The sequence below is a fragment of the Montipora foliosa genome, chromosome 5, assembly GCF_036669935.1.
Source record: "Montipora foliosa isolate CH-2021 chromosome 5, ASM3666993v2, whole genome shotgun sequence".
Classification (NCBI taxonomy): Eukaryota; Metazoa; Cnidaria; class Anthozoa; order Scleractinia; family Acroporidae; genus Montipora; species Montipora foliosa.
The window spans coordinates 46,622,425-46,639,924 of NC_090873.1; the positions used below are offsets into that span (position 1 = coordinate 46,622,425).

The 17,500-nt window shown below is 38.2% G+C and overlaps 3 protein-coding genes across 3 annotated transcripts in view; 2 read left to right on the forward strand and 1 right to left on the reverse strand.

The window, feature by feature from the left end:
• LOC138004467 (disks large homolog 5-like) overlaps positions 1–7,329 on the forward strand; it is a 28,101-nt gene extending 20,772 nt beyond the window's left edge. Inside the window, exons 16-20 of the mRNA XM_068850995.1 lie at positions 648–689; positions 933–1,034; positions 1,597–1,828; positions 4,162–4,271; positions 5,563–7,329. Of these exons, the coding sequence (XP_068707096.1) occupies positions 648–689; positions 933–1,034; positions 1,597–1,828; positions 4,162–4,271; positions 5,563–5,666 (590 nt within the window). The 3' untranslated portion in view covers positions 5,667–7,329. The remainder of the gene's footprint in view (positions 1–647; positions 690–932; positions 1,035–1,596; positions 1,829–4,161; positions 4,272–5,562) is intronic.
• On the reverse strand, positions 6,694–13,829 carry LOC138004469 (protein ABHD13-like). The gene is made up of 5 exons (XM_068850997.1): positions 13,043–13,829; positions 11,728–11,978; positions 11,441–11,545; positions 9,804–9,911; positions 6,694–8,325 (listed from the first exon to the last, which is right to left on the reverse strand). Exons 1-5 carry the CDS (start codon positions 13,581–13,583, stop codon positions 8,203–8,205), a joined length of 1,128 nt encoding a protein of 375 aa, XP_068707098.1. The 5' UTR covers positions 13,584–13,829; the 3' UTR covers positions 6,694–8,202.
• Positions 13,830–13,867: 38 nt separating this feature from the next.
• LOC138004468 (dynein regulatory complex protein 1-like) overlaps positions 13,868–17,500 on the forward strand; it is a 29,118-nt gene continuing 25,485 nt past the window's right edge. The window contains exons 1-4 of the mRNA XM_068850996.1: positions 13,868–14,051; positions 14,142–14,235; positions 15,628–15,740; positions 16,840–16,891. Coding sequence (XP_068707097.1) covers positions 13,936–14,051; positions 14,142–14,235; positions 15,628–15,740; positions 16,840–16,891 — 375 coding nt within the window. The 5' untranslated portion in view covers positions 13,868–13,935. The remainder of the gene's footprint in view (positions 14,052–14,141; positions 14,236–15,627; positions 15,741–16,839; positions 16,892–17,500) is intronic.

Genomic DNA, 17,500 nt, shown 5'->3' on the forward strand with positions numbered 1-17,500 from the left:
ACCGGGGATATCGTTATATCGAGGATCGTTGTATCGGGGTTCCACTGTAATAACATTTCCCTATCGCACGAACCATCCACCCTCCCCCCTCAGTTGCTACCTGTACCAAACCTGTACCGTCCTACAAACATCGAACGCACTCGCCTAAGCTTCGATTACCCCTAGTTTGATAATTGTTCTTTTATGGCCAGTTGAAATGACCAAGATCTCAAAAACAAGAAAGATAACAAAAATCCATAAAGATTGATAATTTCTGACAGATCACTGACAAGCTGTGTGGATCTTTCATAGCACAAATCTTCACAGAGCTACACATATGTATCCAGAAACTGTTGATTTACAAATTTAATTCTCTACATTAACAAAAGAACTTGCTGCTTCATTTATTGTGTTGAAAGGGTACAGAAAAGAGTCAGAGTCATCTAAGTGGGATCACAGTTTCTGAGGAGGGAGGGGGAGGGTGGGTAGTATTATTAACCCATTGATGCCCAGGGGTTCCCCATTGATGAGTAAAATATTCTAGTACAAGTTATGAGTGAATATAGTAAAGTTTGAAGGTTGCTCTCTTCAGCCGTGGAAGCAGGTACAGTCTTTCACCTGCGTTAAACATAATGATTATTTTTTTGCTTTTTTATGTCTCATTTAAGATTTGGGTATAGCTTCTTATCAAACCGTGGAAAAACTGGACAGTAAGTATTCCATTAGACTGCGAGCAGTCGTCCTTTCTTCCTCATATCCAACGCATAGGTGGAAGATAAAAACATTATGCAAAATTTATGGTGTGGATCACGCTCATAGTAACATTCATGCCCGCGTGGTCTAGGAGAAGAAGGAGACTGCTCGTAGTCTGGTATTCCATTTCTTTCATTTAAACATGCCAAATTATCTAATTTTGTGAAGCTCACACTCACAAAGGTTTTTCTTCTTTTTAGGTCACATTCCAAGAGCAGTTATTCTGTTTGGTCCTTTAGTTGATATTTTGTATGACAAACTCTGTGAAGAGATACCCTATAAGTTTGTGCATTGTAAACCAGGTAGAGCACTTTAACAACCTAAATTTTCTTGTTACTTTGTTGTTAATTATTTCCCACAGAATAGATGATGGTTGTCATTTAATTGTAATATTTAGCTCAAAGATAATTATTTGGGCTGACATTTGAGTTTTTAGTCATTTTTTAACTGTTAATGTCTCTTAGTTTGGGCAAAATATAATGTTGTAAGCTAGTGACAACCATTTATTTTCATTCAGTGGTGTCATCTCCTCATCAAGACTATTTTATATTATTAATTAAACAAAGTTAATGATTTTCTACAGAGAAAGTTCTTTTAGTCTGCTCGTAGTATCTTTAGTTATATTCCCAATTTTGAAAAATTAAAGGGAGTTTATTTTTGGTGTGATTTTTAAACAAATCCCTGTATTCAAGCCTTTCGTCCATTAAGGGATTCCACATTGATACAATCATCTGGCATTAGACAGTAAAATCGGTAATTGTTACTCTTAGGAGGGAGAGAGTTAAAAACAGTTGTAAGTGGCTGATTTTTTTAACATGCTTGTCTTTTCTCAGTAGTGTATTTTAATTTCATTTTGTGTTTTAGAAGTTGTAAATGCACCAGAAGAGACAGTAGAGAAAGGAATGGCAAATGGAACATATGTAGATTATGCTTGGAAAGGGCATCAGCTTTGCTGCACCACAATGGCATCAATAAAACAAGTAACTGACAAACACTGTTTGTTGGATGTCAGTCCACCAGCAGTGGAGCGCCTTCATGCACTACAGGTCTACCCAATTATCCTCTTTATCAAGTTCAAATCTCCCAAACACATCAGGTTTGTGGCTTGAATTTTTTCATGTTCAGGCTAATGTAAGATAAGCAAAGTTAAAACTAAGGGCAGAAAGTGCAGCACTTCATCAAGGGGGAGTTCAAGGGTAGTTTGGTTCCCTCCTTGCTCCATTTGGCGTAAGTAATTGGCTTCGTGTTGTTGCAGGTGCTTGGTCACCTCCTTGCCACTTAATAAATAATAATTGCTTCCCCCCTTTGTTGCTACATACTCCCCAATGTTCTTTTCGAAAGACTGAAGTGATCCTCACACTTACCAGGACAATTTGAAGTGCTACTATGATCAAAAACTCACGTCCTCTTTTTCTTCAGATTAAAGTGTGATTGCTTAAAACTGGACTGGCAAAATTCTGAGCTTTGATTTTTATCCAAAGGCTGTGTACTTTAAGTGTAAGTTTTGGATTTCATGGTCTGCCATTACTCGTGTTCAAAACTGACTGGTTGGACCTCAGAGGGTTGGATGTAGGGAAAAATGACATCATTTACTCACTAGCTAATTTCAGCATGTAAATGCAGCTTATTGTATATGCAAAACATGAGTTAAAAAGTCTGAAAGCCCGAAACTCCCTTGCTGCATATTAATTCCGCTTCGTACGCACGCATTGCATTCTTAAACTATTGAGTCTTTGTCGTCATTTTCTCCTTGATCCAGCTCTCTCAAGACTTAAAAGTTGGTAATGGCAGACCATTAAATACCTGAAAATTCCAGTAAAAATAAACAGGTATCTTTTTTATATCAAGGATTAAAACTTGGGTCACTTACTGTTTAGTTAACGTAGTTAACGTGAAAATCTGCTATTTTCTCCCCCCTATTTCAGCTGTTACACAGTTGGTGTAATAATTTCAGAAAGGCTTTTGTTGATGGTCTTATTGCCTTGTAAAGACAAACCCAATTCAAGTGGACAAACCACACCCTATTTCAGACCAAAACGTCTAAAAAGCCATACCCTCTGGGGCTGCACGCACAGGCCATATAAGGGAGTAAACGTGAAAATTGATTTTTTTGGTCACAGTAGCACTTTAAAAAATTATTAAACAATATTGTCTCATATAGATGCCTTCATTAGTGGTTTCACAGGAACACTTGAACCCAACAAATTGACCTCCTCCCAACCTGTGCGGCTTCATAGCTCAGTTGGTAAAGCATTGCACGGGCATCGCAGAGGTCATGGGTTCGAATCCTGTTAAAGGTGCCTGAATTCTTCATGTGTCTATGATATAGAGACAATTGCTTAGATTGTCATGATACGTTTGATGATCACTTTGTCTTTCATGTATAACCTACACTTGAAATACACATTTCCTTCCTTCAATGTTCTTTTCCTCCAGTAGAGGCATGTGACAGCTGTGGAGATTTTCTCTTACCACTGTTTTTAGAACTTTGTTAGGCAAAGTCAGACAGTTTTTCTTGAATGGAGAAGAGCTGTGTAAGTGGCCAGCAGCTTGCTCTTTTAACTGGCTTATTGCGGTTTTTAATAGCTATGGACTACTGTGACCAGAGCTACTGTATCACCAAAGAAAACAAAATTTTTGTGTAAGAATAGAACTTCATTTTGTGGCACAAAATCACACACCTTATTCCAAAATGGCCGCTGATTTATGCGCATACAAATTATCCCTTGTTGCCTCGTTCAAGATAAAATATTCTTTTGAATTTTAAGCTTAAGAACGAGGCATCAAGGGCTAATTTGAATAAAAACAAAAGAATATTTAAATGGCGGCCATTTTGGAATAAGGTGTATATGGCTGCCATTTCTGTTTTTAGGGGCACCAACATGGCAGCTGTCACGTCATATGAAAACAAAAAAAGAATAATAGCTGGCTTCTTTTGTTGTGTAGTACTGGTATTTGCCATGATTTTTTGTGTTGCCTGGTAGGCTTTCATGGGAATTAATTGTAATCATTAACCCTTTGATTCCAAAGCCGGCCTAAACCAGTCAGACTTAGTATTTTACTCTGTCTATCGCCAGAGTATTTTACTCTGTCTGTCGCCAGACGATTTTACTCGTCAATGGGGAACCCCTTGGCTCCATAGCAGCTACTTTAAGGCTCTGGGCTCCACTGTTGACAAGTAGACTATACTCTAAACACTGGAGAAATGATTGGGCTCTGGGCTCCATAGCAAAAAAATCCGGGGCTCCAGGGACCCCCCCTTTGGGACCCTGAAATTTCATATTTGTGGGTTTATTCACTTTTTTATAGGTTCACATGCTGGTAAATTTTAATACTACGCTAAAAATGTTTTACCTATTTGCCTAGAGGATGGAGGGGTAGTAGGTTAGTTACTAAAATGGCTAATGTAAATGAGCTCTATTTTTGCAGAGATCAGAAAGATGGAAGGTATGTCAGAGAAAAGATAAGTCTCAGACAGGCCAAAGATATTTTCGAATCCATGGGAAAACTGGAACGGGAGTTTAAACACCTTTTCAATGGTAAGCCCAGCAACTTAAATGAAGTTAAACAACACTTTGGTGTTTATGGTGGTCAGTAGCAAAATGGTGTGGGGACTGCATTTTGTTCCTACAAGAAGTATGGTAAATTTCAGCCTTCGTGGTGGGGGCACCAACTGGATTAATATCTGTATAATTATTTTTGCCATCAGTAGGTTGAATTTGTTTGGGTCTTGATCTGTTTTGGATGGTATTTCACCTGGTTCTCAGTCTCTCCCCTGCCAAATATCAGCAAGTACAGATGAAGCTCTCGTAAGCGACCACCCAGGGAATTCGAAAAAGTGGTTGCAACTAGAGCTGGTTGCTTATGAGAATGAGTTCTCGTAAGCGACCAAAATTATAAACAACAGAGGATGGTCGCTTACGAGAGCTTTCAGCAAAAGTCTCTGGGATTTGTAAATTCTTACTGATGATACTGAAGATAATGGTTGGGTACTTGTTTACTCTCATTCACATCTGCCAAAGTATTGTTCTTACAAGACATTCCCAGCCAAAACATTCAAAGCCCTCCTTGAAGAGCGAGGCTACCCTAAGCAGCTTATCGAGAGAATTTGGTTTTATCAACGGAGTTGATAATGTAAATTGACCACCGTACAGGGATTCTAAAAGTTGAGGTTTTGAGCATTAGCCCTTCTTGAGAGCGAATCCAAACCCCCTTTATTCATTTATTGGAGGTGAACAACCCAGCAGACTCAAATCTTCAAGCAATACTGATGCGCAACTGGAGTTTTGTTGAAAACCAGCCATTGTCAGGGCCGTAGCCAGTATGAGGCAAAGCGAGGCACTTGCCTCGGTCATTTTTTCGTGATTCGTTAAAATAAAGTGTAATTCTAGTGTTGTCTTCAAAATGTACTTGTCATAAACACCTAAAATACCTACGAAGAATATTTAACGATGGACATTGCCTCAGTCATAACTTTTTTCTGGCTACGGCCCTGATTGCTGGCAAATAAATTATACTCAAAAAGTCTCCTTACTTATCATACAAGAGGAGTAAATCATTCAAGCACATGCTTGTTAAAGCAAAACTGTGAACTGAAGGTTTTGTAAATTATCTGAAACCACAAACCTGTACAAAAGAGAGGCCAGTGCAGGTCTATCACATTCTTTCAAATTCTCAGCGCAGTGGGTTGGGCTTTTTATTATTAACCCCAACTGTGATGACCAGATGTGATAATACATAATGGTGTAACATAGGAGTCCATTATTAAAGTGTTCTTCTTCTTGTCCTTGCACCTTAACAATACCCAACAATTTTATCTATCTTTTGTAGGGGTAGTCCATGGAAGTAATATCAGCAACATGTGTTCACAGGTACAAGAGATGGTGGATGAGCAACAGAAAAAAGCAATCTGGGTTCCACTGCCCAGTGTCTAGCCTTCCTTCAACCCTCCTAAAAACATTCATACATTTACGTCTGTTCCATTCCAGTTAAGCTATGTCACGTGTTGCCAGTTTTGAATTTTGATCTTAAGATTCGGTTCTGTTTGTTGCTCACCTAGATGCACTTGTGACATGGCAGCTTGGATGTAATGCATTTCCACTTCTTTCAAATCTGATACAGTTTGAAGGTTAATAAATGCAACTTAAAATAGCTATGATTAGGGTTTTGAATGATTGTAATTTTTTGAAGTTGCATTCATTAATCATTAGAGCTGCAGTCTGCAGAAAGCCACAGAAAGCCACAGAAACAGTTCTAAATCAAACATAATTTCCTTTTGACAAACTTGTACTTACCGCTACAACTTTTCTGTGTAAAGTCGTCACAGACCAACTTGCCAGGACGAGTTGAGCACACCGGGCTATCCAATATGGATGCGAAGTAATCAAAATCCCAGAACTCGCACTTGAAGTCACACACATTGTAGATGCTAACATTCTCTATTATTTAAACCATGTCCAGGTGTCCACCTGCTTGCAGGGTGAACCTTGACTTACCAGTATGTTATCTCAGCCAAAATTTGAGCACAAGTAACGCATGAAAGCGCTACTTGGTGGCACCCGCTTCCCGAACCCCTTTCCCCAGACCAAAATCTGCAATTTTCTCTCCCCTATTTCAGACGTATTTCAGCTGTACACGGTTGGTGTAATAATTTCAGAAAGGCTTTTGTTGATGGTCTTATTGCCTTCTAAAGACAAACCCAATTCAAGTGGACAAACCATACCCTATTCAGACCAAAACGTCTAAAAGGCCATACCCTCTGGGGCTGCACATACAGGCCATATAAGGGAGTACCCTTTCCCCCCTGGGTGGCACCTTATGATTCTTGTCTAGAGAAAATGACTAGCAAGTTTGGTTTTATCAAACAAGTTGATTTAGATAAATGACCAACTTTAAGGAAGATTTGTGAGCTGATGTTTCAAGTGTTAGCCCTTTCAGCAAAGTCAATGCTAAGAGTCAATACACAGGTTACTTATTAATTAACTTATCCTTCTTACAGTGGTTACCTTTATTGACTTGTATGTAAAAACCAAATTAATGTTTGTGTTTCAGTCCCAACCGACTTAGTGATGTCTTTTTTTTTGTATACATCTCTTGGCACAATAATTGTTGATTAAAGTTTGAGAGAAGCTTAACAGGACACTTCATGAAGCTTACCAAAATTGGCTAGCAGTCCTGGAAATAACTTTTTTTAGCTCATGTACATAGGGGAAGGCTGGACTTGCTTAAGGTTGGGTATTGCTATGGCAAAGAATTCCAAGACAGTCGACTTGGGAATAGGTTAGTTTGTTTAGTGTAAGGCTAACACTGCTCCCATGAATTCATCATAGAATAATTTATTATTTTTACTTCTTCTTTCAAGTTTAATTAGCATTTTTTGCATGGTGCCTGATATGCACTGCATTTTCTTGCAGTTGTGTGGTTTAAATTGGTAGAACGAAGGTTAGGGTACATCTCCACATACGTGCATTGCTCTGTAATTTAATGTAGGATCACCTTGAGAAGCTTACTTAAATGAAGAACAATAGTTATTGTAATTTATGTGTTTGCAAAAGCTTGCTCAAGGAAGTCTTAAATAAAGATGAATCCAGAATATAATGTCAGTCAAGATAACTTTGTTATCCATGTGTCTCAATTTGTTCAAGGTTCTTCTGGTCTGCTGACAGGTTGCTAGCCTGATCCTTATAACAAACCTTATGCCTTAACACTCTCTTAAGCATGTTTCATCGTTATTTTGTAAAATGATAAACTGTATCTTACCAAACCAGATATATTGCAAATACAACCAATATTCTATGCTTGGCTTTTAGCATGAGTAAAAACAGTTTTACTGGTAATTGAAGGGAATCAATAAATTAAATGGAGGAGGTTCACCATATGTTCCAGCATACTCCCGTCGACCCATGGGTGTTTCTGGTTGCATACCTTAAGCCTCTTTGAGGCATCACTGACAAGCCAGATACATTTTTATGGAGAAAAGAGGCCAGTCTACAAAACTGGTAAATGCCTGCCCTTCTCTTTCGAAAGTGGTGTGTTCCAGAGAATTTATGAACAAGGGTTGAGAAAGGGGATTTGCGGTTCAAGGTCTTCACTTGAAATGACATGAAACAGCTAAAAATCAACTCCAGTGCTTGATTGCCAGCTGGGCCACTTCCTTGTATTTCTTAATCGCCCTGGACATAATCACAATACATAGGGTTGAATTATTTTGTATCATAGTTGCATGTCGGACAAGTAAACCTCAATTTTAGTTGCTGTGGTATGTTTAAAGTCACTACTAGCGACCTGGCGGCTGCCAAGTTTTACATGTAGCCCTGCTTGAAGGTTAAATTTTCCAACAAAAGAAGCCCAAGGTCAATTTTTTACAGTCATGTAAAATTGATTTAGTTGGATAATAAATATCATTAGTTATTTTGGTTTTACATAATTTCCTTTTGTTATGGCAAAAAGGGAAGTAACCCAGAGCTTTAATTATATAATATCTTCAGTGTGACTGTGTACATTAAGTACTGCTGGTTTTGAGCTTGTAGTTGCCACACTTGGGTCATCTGGAGCTAGTGGCCCAATAACTCCCGCTTCCCTTGCTTGACGGACCTTAAAAAAGCCAGGCAAAAAAAGACAATATTTTTAAAATAAAGACAACCTTGAATGATTCAGTGAATAATATACTCCTGGCAAATTGTCTACAGAAAACTGGACCTCAAATGTAAAAAATTGCAACAAACCCTTCAATACTTATAGGCTAAAATTTTAAAGGGGGGATGGTTTTTGAGTGGATCTACAGTGGATGTTGTTAACTCTTTTAACCCTAAAGCACTACCCCCACTGACAAGTAAAACCATCTGGCGTATAAGTATCACTCTTAGGACGGAAGGGCTAACATGCAGTGTGGCTTAGCGGTTATCAACCATGCCTTCCACCTCTGCGACCAGGGTTCAACCCTCAACTCAGAGGTCGTATGTGGGCTGAGTTTTGGTCGATCTCAATCTGACTCCAAGGGTTTTTCTCCGGGTACTTCAGTTTTCCTCCCTTATCAAAATTGACTCTTGGTCAATTACATCTGGCTGAGGGTGGATACCTTTTATAGGGATAACCTCTGGTAATTCCTTCCCTTTCATTGACATGAATGAATAAGGTTGGTAGTCTAATGGCTATCTATAAATTTTGTCCTTTCTTAAAAAGCTATAATATTTTGCTGTCACATTTTCCTTTTTTAATCAAATACTCCATTTTTTCGATCATAAATATTTGTGAGTTCATGGTGACTGCCAAAGGAGATTTGTTTAATTAAAAAAGGTATACAAGGCAATCTTTATAACCATAAAGAATTTAAAATTCCTTACATAGTACAAATTTCGCCAACTTGAATGGGATGCTGGCATCAAAGGACACCCACCACAAAAATTAGGGTACACAGGCTGCCCACCATGTAACCCTAACACCGTGGGGACACTGAAAAACGCAGACTGCAGACTGTGCAGACCATCTGTAAAATGAAAATTCGGTTCGCCTGAATTAGGCCTTAATAACATTCAGGTTAGCCTGTTTACGGTTAGCTCTCAATAATAGTGAAGGTAACACCATATTTTACCCTTGGTCTGCAAGGTCTGCACAGTCTGCAGTCTGCGTTTTGGCGTGACCGAACACCGTGTTAAGAAGGAAAATTCTGCTCCACCCACTTAGAGGAGATGCCAGTAGCCCATGTCAATAACTGCTACTGCCAAACAATTTTTAGTAATAACAAAAATAAAAAAGTCAAAGAAGCTCTTCAGTAAATATGGCAACAACTGAAATTGCAAAACTTTTTTAAATGCACAGATTACAGTGCGCAATGTACCGCTGTTTTTGGTGATGCATGCTTATGAAAGAAAGAACATAAAATTTTTCAAGTTTTTGAGTTCAAGCTCTCACAAATGCATCAATAACAACATGATTTGGCTGTTCTAGGAAATCATGTAAGTAATGATGTTGAAACAATGTGAATTATTTTTGATGAAGGTTTGTAGTAAGTTTGACCAGACATTTTCAAACACCATGACAGTTTCTCCAATAGCCATTCTACATCTTCGTACCTCACATAAGAATCTTGCAATAGCATCAAAGTATCCATAACACTGCCATGTTTCATTGTGAGTCCCACGATCAAAACACTCGAGTTTCTTTAAGCAAGAGCCAGACGACTGCCAAAAAAAAACCAAAAAAACTCAATGTCCCTCTTACTAAGGAAGTTATAGGGCAGTGATAGAAGTAATGTGTCAAGAACGAGTGCATTACATGTAGGCCACAGACCGAGAGCTTTTATCCTATTTGAGGCGTTTAGATACCCCAAAGAAGCATGAATCGCAAGTTTTTGACATGACTTCTCTGTGAAACAATACTAAATTATGTAACATTTTGGTTTAGTGGAACATTACATATACATGTTAAGTTGTATTAGACCTACAACTAGCAAGAGTAACCTGCCAATAATATAACTTGTAAGCAAATGCCACCAAGATACCAAAAAACATAAGGCCCGCACTTAATATAATTGTATTGGTGTACAAAGTATCTGACAAGCAGTTGCAATATGTACCAACTGCATTCAGTAAAAAGGCCACAAAAAAATTGTTACTATTCCAGACCAAGTTATGTAAACTATATATGTGCTGCCTTTCAGGCTCCAATATTTTTTTAATTTTATTAATTAACCCATTGACACTTGAACCTCCCTGGACTCCTGGACTGCCCCCATCAACGAGTAAAATCGTCTGGCATTAGACAGAGTAAAATCTATTAAGTTCCGCTCCTAGGGGAATATGGGTTAATTTATTCATCATTCAGGACCACGTAATATTAATATTACCCAGTGGATAAGTCACTATCCAGAGTGTAAAATACAGTGTATACTGGCATTCTTTGTTAAATGTTGGCCACAGTTTTCATTCATGCCTTTACTTTGATGTGATTAGAGAGTGTAGATTCACGGCCATGTGGTGAGTAAAATCCTGAAACCTTTGCACATGGATAGTGGCCGATCCACCGGATAAAGTTATCCGGGCCAATCAACAACTGGGGCAAGGACATACAGTAAGTAACAAGAGGAAAATCTGCATTTGATCAATATTTTTTTAGAGCGGTTTTCAATATATTATTGAGTGTTGAAAGTAATTACCGAATTACTTTGGTTTAGTGCGGTTTTCAAATGAGTGTTGTAAAACCAAAACCAAAGTAATTACTTTGGCCAATCAAAAAGGACGGAGACAATCCAGTAAACCAATCAAAACTCAAAGTAATTACATGTAGCCAACACAGAGCACGGGAAAATGTGCACGCAAGAGCCACAATTGGTTTTGGTTTCACTTCTGATTGGTTGAAAAAGTGTTGCCACAACTTTGAACCAATCACTGAGTGAAGTAATGCAAAACCAATGCTAATTACTAATTCGACACTCAATTGAAAACCGCTCTATGATTACTTCACTCAGTGATTGGTTCAAAGTTCTCGTGCCATTTTTTCAACCAATCAGAAGTGAAACCAAAACCAATCGTGGCTCACGAGTGCACATTTTCCCGTGCTTTGTGTCGGCTAAGTGTAATTACTTCAAGTTTTGATTGGTTTGCTGGATTGTCTCAGTCCTTTTTGATTGGCTAAAGTAATTACTTTGGTTTTGGTTTTACGACACTCAATTGAAACTTGCTCTATGCAAATAATTACAAAGATTGATTACCTTGTACAGACTTGTCATCATTCTAGGAGGAATAAGTTGATCAGCCAGACCTGAAAGGAACAGCGTAGGAACTCTTGCTTTGCGAATCTTCCGTAAGGAATCATACTAATAATTGAAAACAAGAAAGAATGAGTCTTAAAATCTTCTATATACAATAATTACTGGCACCGGTATGTAGAAGGGTTTTCTTGCAAAAGCTCTCTTTATTTAGAAGGACTGAACAATTTGATTTAATTTTGCCTCACTTTTCTTGGTTTGCATGTATTGGTGATAAACAAGGAAATCACCTTGTTTCTGAAGCAAAAGTATGGAAGCTTGCTGATGCCGTTCATGACAAGTTGATCAGCCATGCTTGGGATACTTGTGAAAGTATTTTCTAAAATAAGAGCAAATGCTTTGTCCAAATACAGTTCATTTGATGCCAGATTGATGGCAACAGCTCCTCCCAGAGAGCGTCCAAATATGACAATCTTGCTTGTGTCTATGTCATTCCGAGAGATAAGATAGGACAGTGCTGCTTGAGAATCCAACTCAAACCCTGCAAGCAAGAAATCAGTGAACTTTGGTGAATGAATTAATGTATTAGTTCACTTTACATGGGTGTTTAAAAGAGACAACAAAAGAAGAAATGTAAATAACATAAATAGAAAGAAGCTAACTAGAGTTGCAACTGTGACCAACAGAAGAAATTTGGACATGTAAAATTTAAAGCTGAGAGGCTTTGAGATTATAATCTATGGTAATGATGATGATGATGATGAGATTATAGGGACAACATGACGTCAAAAATGCTGCTTCACTGATGGTACCTTGGTGTTTTAATCTTTCAAGATTTAAAACGAACCTCAACTTGCCCATAAAAAGAAATAATAAATTAGAGAGATAGGGGATAAGGGGATAAGGATAAGGGTCTGGTAGTTTGAAAACCGATTAACATAATCCAGGATTAGTGTACACTTTTGTTTCATGTTTCCAACTTTTTGGCAAAAGTTTCTTTTGCTTATATTTGTTTTTCAAGATTTACTTCCTCTCAATGTAAAGTTTTGCCAAATATCAGCATTGGACAGCATTTGGGAGTAGAGAAATAAACGCCTTTTTTTAAAAATTATTTTACTTTAATTATCACTTACGTTATTATTACAAAGACTACCTGAGAAATAAACTCCTTGGTTAATTTTAAATCTGGGATTAGCATTAATCAGCTTTTGAACAACCGGGCCAAGGTGAACTCAGAGGAAAATCATTTTTAGTCATGATCTTCATGTACATGTACTTTTTGTGACTGCATCACTTCATTATAAACAGAGAGGGATTTGTCGGCACAAAACTTAATGAGGATAATTTTCCCTTGCTTCAGTCAGTGTACATAACAGTGCCTGAGGCAGTTGTCACAAGTTGGGGGTGATGCTCACTCAAAAAGATGCCATGGATACCCTCCTACCACTTGGGTTCCCAGTGAAGTTCACTTCTTGGGGTAAGTATCCTTAGACTGATCGAACCTTCAATCCCTCTCTCGCACCACTAAGGTTTTAACTTTTTTGTTCCCTTCGGTACATTGAGATAACACGGTCACAGTCTAATTCCATGGAACACACTTCCCACCTTGTTCACTGGGAGAGCCATCACTCTTTCCATATCCCCTGTACTCCACAAGAAACACATTGCAACCACAGTAATTGTACCAGCTCTTGGCATTGATTAGCCTGTGCCCAACATTTCCTGCATTACCATGAAAAAACAACATCGTTGGAACAGAGCTCTGAAACTGAGGGGACTGTTTGATGAAGATGGCATTGATCTTAACTCCATCTTGAGTTTTAAGATACAAGTTTTCAAACGGTAAACCCAAAACAGTTGGATTCTGCACGTAAACTCTCGAAGTCTCAGGTTGATCAGGAAAGTAGAGCAGAGTGTCTTGATAATGATATAAGGCTCCTAAAACGGCCGCTGTCAACAACAAGAAACTAACCACACCGCCATAAAGCCAGTATAGCAGAAGAAGAGTCAACATGGCGGCGCTGCATGCTCGCCAACAACGGAGAACCACATGTAAAACAAGTTTACCAATGGTCTCAATTGTTTTGAAACCAGTATGTTCAATAGATTTCTTTGTTCTAGGCATTCCTTGACCACTTTCAGACATCAGGAATTCATAAATAGCATGAAGTAAAAACTTTTCCTACTAAGTACAAGGAAAAGTCATTGATTTGCCAAGATTAAGACAACCTTTTTTCAGTCATGGACCCCAAAGTAGAGAGGATCACAATTTTTCTTGGGAAAGGACTACAATCCGGGAGTTTACAACTTCAAAGGTAAACGTAAAAAGGTCTTAAAACACTCAGAACGCCTCAAGAACAGTCGAACGCCATTTTGACACACATCTCGTGTCAGAAAAAAAGTGGGAACTAATTCAGATCACGAGGTTACCAAGGTAGCAACGATAAAAACAAGAAAATGGCAGAAGTTAATTCTTAATTCCTTTTTGCATTGAAAATATGAATTCCCACGAAGACGACGAGGAAGAGGGTCCATCGGTAGATTCAGCAATTGCAGAGGAACGTATAGCGGCACGACGAATTCGCATACAACGACGCTTAGAGGCAGCAAAGAGGTTTGCACCTTGGGTTATCATCAAAAGGGATTTGGTTATTTCTGACTGTTCTTGGCTTTTATGATTATTTTCCTGGAATGATTTATTAAGGGAAGCAAGTGGTGAGAATGCTACGAAGAAGAAGCCTGTGGACTCTGAAAAAGATGCACTCAAAAGTCGAAAACAAATGGAAGACAGCCGACAGGTTTGATAACATTAAATATTAGCGTTCATTCTGGACCCTAGTTTCCAGCTTGCAGCTGGGAATTGGGAATAATCCTCTTGCACTGGCTAGTGGGAAGGTCAAAGAAAAGTAGGATAACTCGACCTCCCAGGAGAACGCTAAGATATCTCCCGGGTAGGTGCAAATTTGCAGGCTGATAGACTTACATGGATTACAGTAAATGGGATAAAATACAATATTAAAAGAACTAATTATTATGTACTTATTACACACTAAGACAAATATAAGTGGTATTCAACAAAAGGACTTAACCCCTGTCTCATTACTTAGACATGTTCAGGGAAGGGTAACAAATCCTATCCCATCAATGTGTCAGCTGACATGTTGGTCAATGCATCAGCTGACATGTGGCCAACAAACAACCAACACTTCAGCTGACACACCTCCAATTTGTCAGCTGACACACCTCCAATGTGTCAGCTGGCTCACAACCAAAATTACTTACATTTTAGCAACAGAACGCCATTAAACAAAGCAAGAACTTTTTGAATATTTCTTTGTCACTTGTAAACACTGGCAGCCATTTTGAAATCTCTGTTAGTGGTTCCTAGTCTCCAAAGGGTTATGGGTGGGCAAGTTTTGAAGCAATAATTATAATAACTGGGGTTAAACAATGCTGAAAAGGTACTTTCTGAAGCAAGTACAAGGACGACATGTAGCTGACACGCAGCCAAGATGTAAGCAACGCATAATATATATTTTGGCAATACACATCAGCCAGTGCATGGGCCGACAGCCAATTTTGATAAACATCACAAAATTCTTGCTCTTCTCCCCAACTTCAGTAGCACCCCCTACACTGGTCTTCAGCTTCATTGCTCTATGCTGGTCCCAAACTTCAACTCCCTAAGTCTTTGTTAATAGTGAAGGGTTTGTCTCCTTTCATCTGGGTTTTTCAATATACACTGGGCTCCTCATGCTGCTTAAGCTTTATAAAATACTATTTTGTACAATAAAGGTCCTTTCTTTACTTTTTTGTTACCAGCTTGACGGCAAAATTGTAATATGCAAGTCATGGATGGACTTCCCCTTTGACCCTCAAGGCAGTGATGGTCAGCCTAGCTATCGTGTAAATATGTTGACCAGAAAGAGAGAAATTGTGGAAGTGATAGAGCATCTCTCTTTCAAGAATGCAAGGAGGGGGGAAGGGGGGAAGGGGGGTGGGGGGAGGGTTAGGTCTAATTAACAATACTCTAAAAAAGTGTTACCTAAAGGAACCCTCAAAATAATTTACTTATATAATAATTTTTTTTTAGAACATTGCCCAAGGGATCTTTTTGTTTTCGTCTTGAGATGATACAAAATGACTTGGTTCTTTAAACTGTCTAAAATGGTGTTTAAATTTATTTGTAGCGGTTAGTTAAGTTGAAATCCGATGGGACAGAGCTTGTGACCAATGTCCATGTCGCTGCAGATGCAAGAGAGTCAATGAGAAGATTGGAGGAAGAGGAACAGAGAAGACAGAGGTCAGTGGTCAGAATGAACAAGTTACAAATTCTAAGCAATACAGCTGTACAATGCAGCTTAGAGATAAGCAACCAATGCATCTGTAGAATGCATGCATCATTTATGTTACTTGCAGTATTCCAAGTGGGTGTGTCCAAATTGATATTAATAATATACTTTTACGTGTAACACTTTGGAAGACCAGTAATACCAAGTCACTGCATGCATCTTATTGGCTGTTGCCTGCAAGTCAGACAGTCATTTTACCAGAAAATTGTGCAATCATGACACTAGAACTGCACTGCTTGCAACCAATCAGAATCAAATAATTTTTTCATGTATATTATTATCTGGATAACTGTAGTTCTAAGCACTTATTAAGTGAGATTGTGAGACATTTATGTGCATGTTTGACTTCGACATGTTACCTGTAAAAATGGGTTGAGTGTATGACTTATACAACTGTATTTGTCAGATTTTTTGTCATTATAGGCTTCTGGGTTTCCAGTTTGTACATGTATGACCCCATTACATTTTGGGGATCACATGTCTAATCAATTCTATGAAAGAGAAAAAACTAGTTAACAATTATTCCATGACCGCGCGTTGGATATGAGATGGTAAATAGCCAACGAGGCGTGTAGCGCCAAGTTGGCTATAACCAGTCTGACTCATATCCAACAAGCGCAAATGGAATAATAATTATTGTTTTATTAAATTCCTTAAACTTCAAGAGCGAAAAAAGCGAGAAAATCCGAGTGAAATCGAAAAAAGTTGACGAAGATGCGATAATGTGTAATACCTTGAGGTCAGACAGATGTAGGCTCATCACAAATTCAAAATCATTTCTTTCCTCTTTGCGTACTTCTAAATGTCGGAATTGATCCAGACTTTCCACAAAAATTTTTTTTTTCTTTTTTGGCTTTATTCAGAGAGAAATATTACTTTTCGGCAAACGCTTAGGGCAATCATTTACCATATACATGTAAGGTCAAACTAAGGTGTATGAGCTGATAACTGAGATTGAGTGAACCAATCAGAGTACACGAAATGCATTATCTGAGGTTGAGAATTTAATAAAGAAATATATACCCAGTAACAATCTTCTTTTCTTGAAAGAAATGACAAGCTAGACGCTGAGGCAAAGTCTGCTATTGAAAAGTTTGAAGAGGTAAACAGGATTAACACCATATTTTGTAAACAGATGTTCTGTAACACCAGATACAGTGTGAAGACGTATTAACCCAAATAGGGCATGCTTCTGTGACTTTATTTGTTTTGTTTAAAGGCCGGTTTACACGGTGCGACTTGTCAGTCCGATTTTTGGCAACGTCTTTTAAAAAATTCGGGCCAACATAAAAAATTTGTTGCAGTGCAACAGATTTTTTATGTTGGCCCAATTTTTTTCAAAGCCACCGCCAAAAATCAGGCTGACAAGTCGCACCATGTAAACCGGCCTTAATAGGCTAATGCACTGCAGTGTTCCTAAAAAGATTTGGTTGTGAAGGTTAAGGATACTACGTACAGCCTGAAATCTGGAAGAATCAGGAAGGGTCAACATATAACTTCTGACTTCTCTGACTGACAATTTTTGAAACCCATTTTCACTGCAGGAACTGTTGTTTCAGGTTATGGAAACTTAAGATATCTTGCACTTAATTTGCAATTTTAATGCAAAGTAGTAATAACAATAATAATTATTGCTATTATTTTTGGTTTGATAAATTTTGATCAAGGCAAAAAAAATTGACCACAACATTTTCACAGCTTTTTTGAAAAG

What these genes read in the sequence shown, in the direction of transcription:
- LOC138004469 (XM_068850997.1), bottom strand. Translation starts at nt 13,583, where the DNA reads ATGTCTGAAAGTGGTCAAGGAATGCCTAGAACAAAGAAATCTATTGAA. An exon ending in TGATGACAAGTCTGTACAAG is followed by an intron (nt 9,912 to 11,440) that starts GTAATCAATCTT and finishes TTTTTTTGGCAG; the next exon opens with TCGTCTGGCTCTTGCTTAAA. An exon ending in TTGCAAGATTCTTATGTGAG is followed by an intron (nt 8,326 to 9,803) that starts GTACGAAGATGT and finishes GGCTTTTTTAAG; the next exon opens with GTCCGTCAAGCAAGGGAAGC.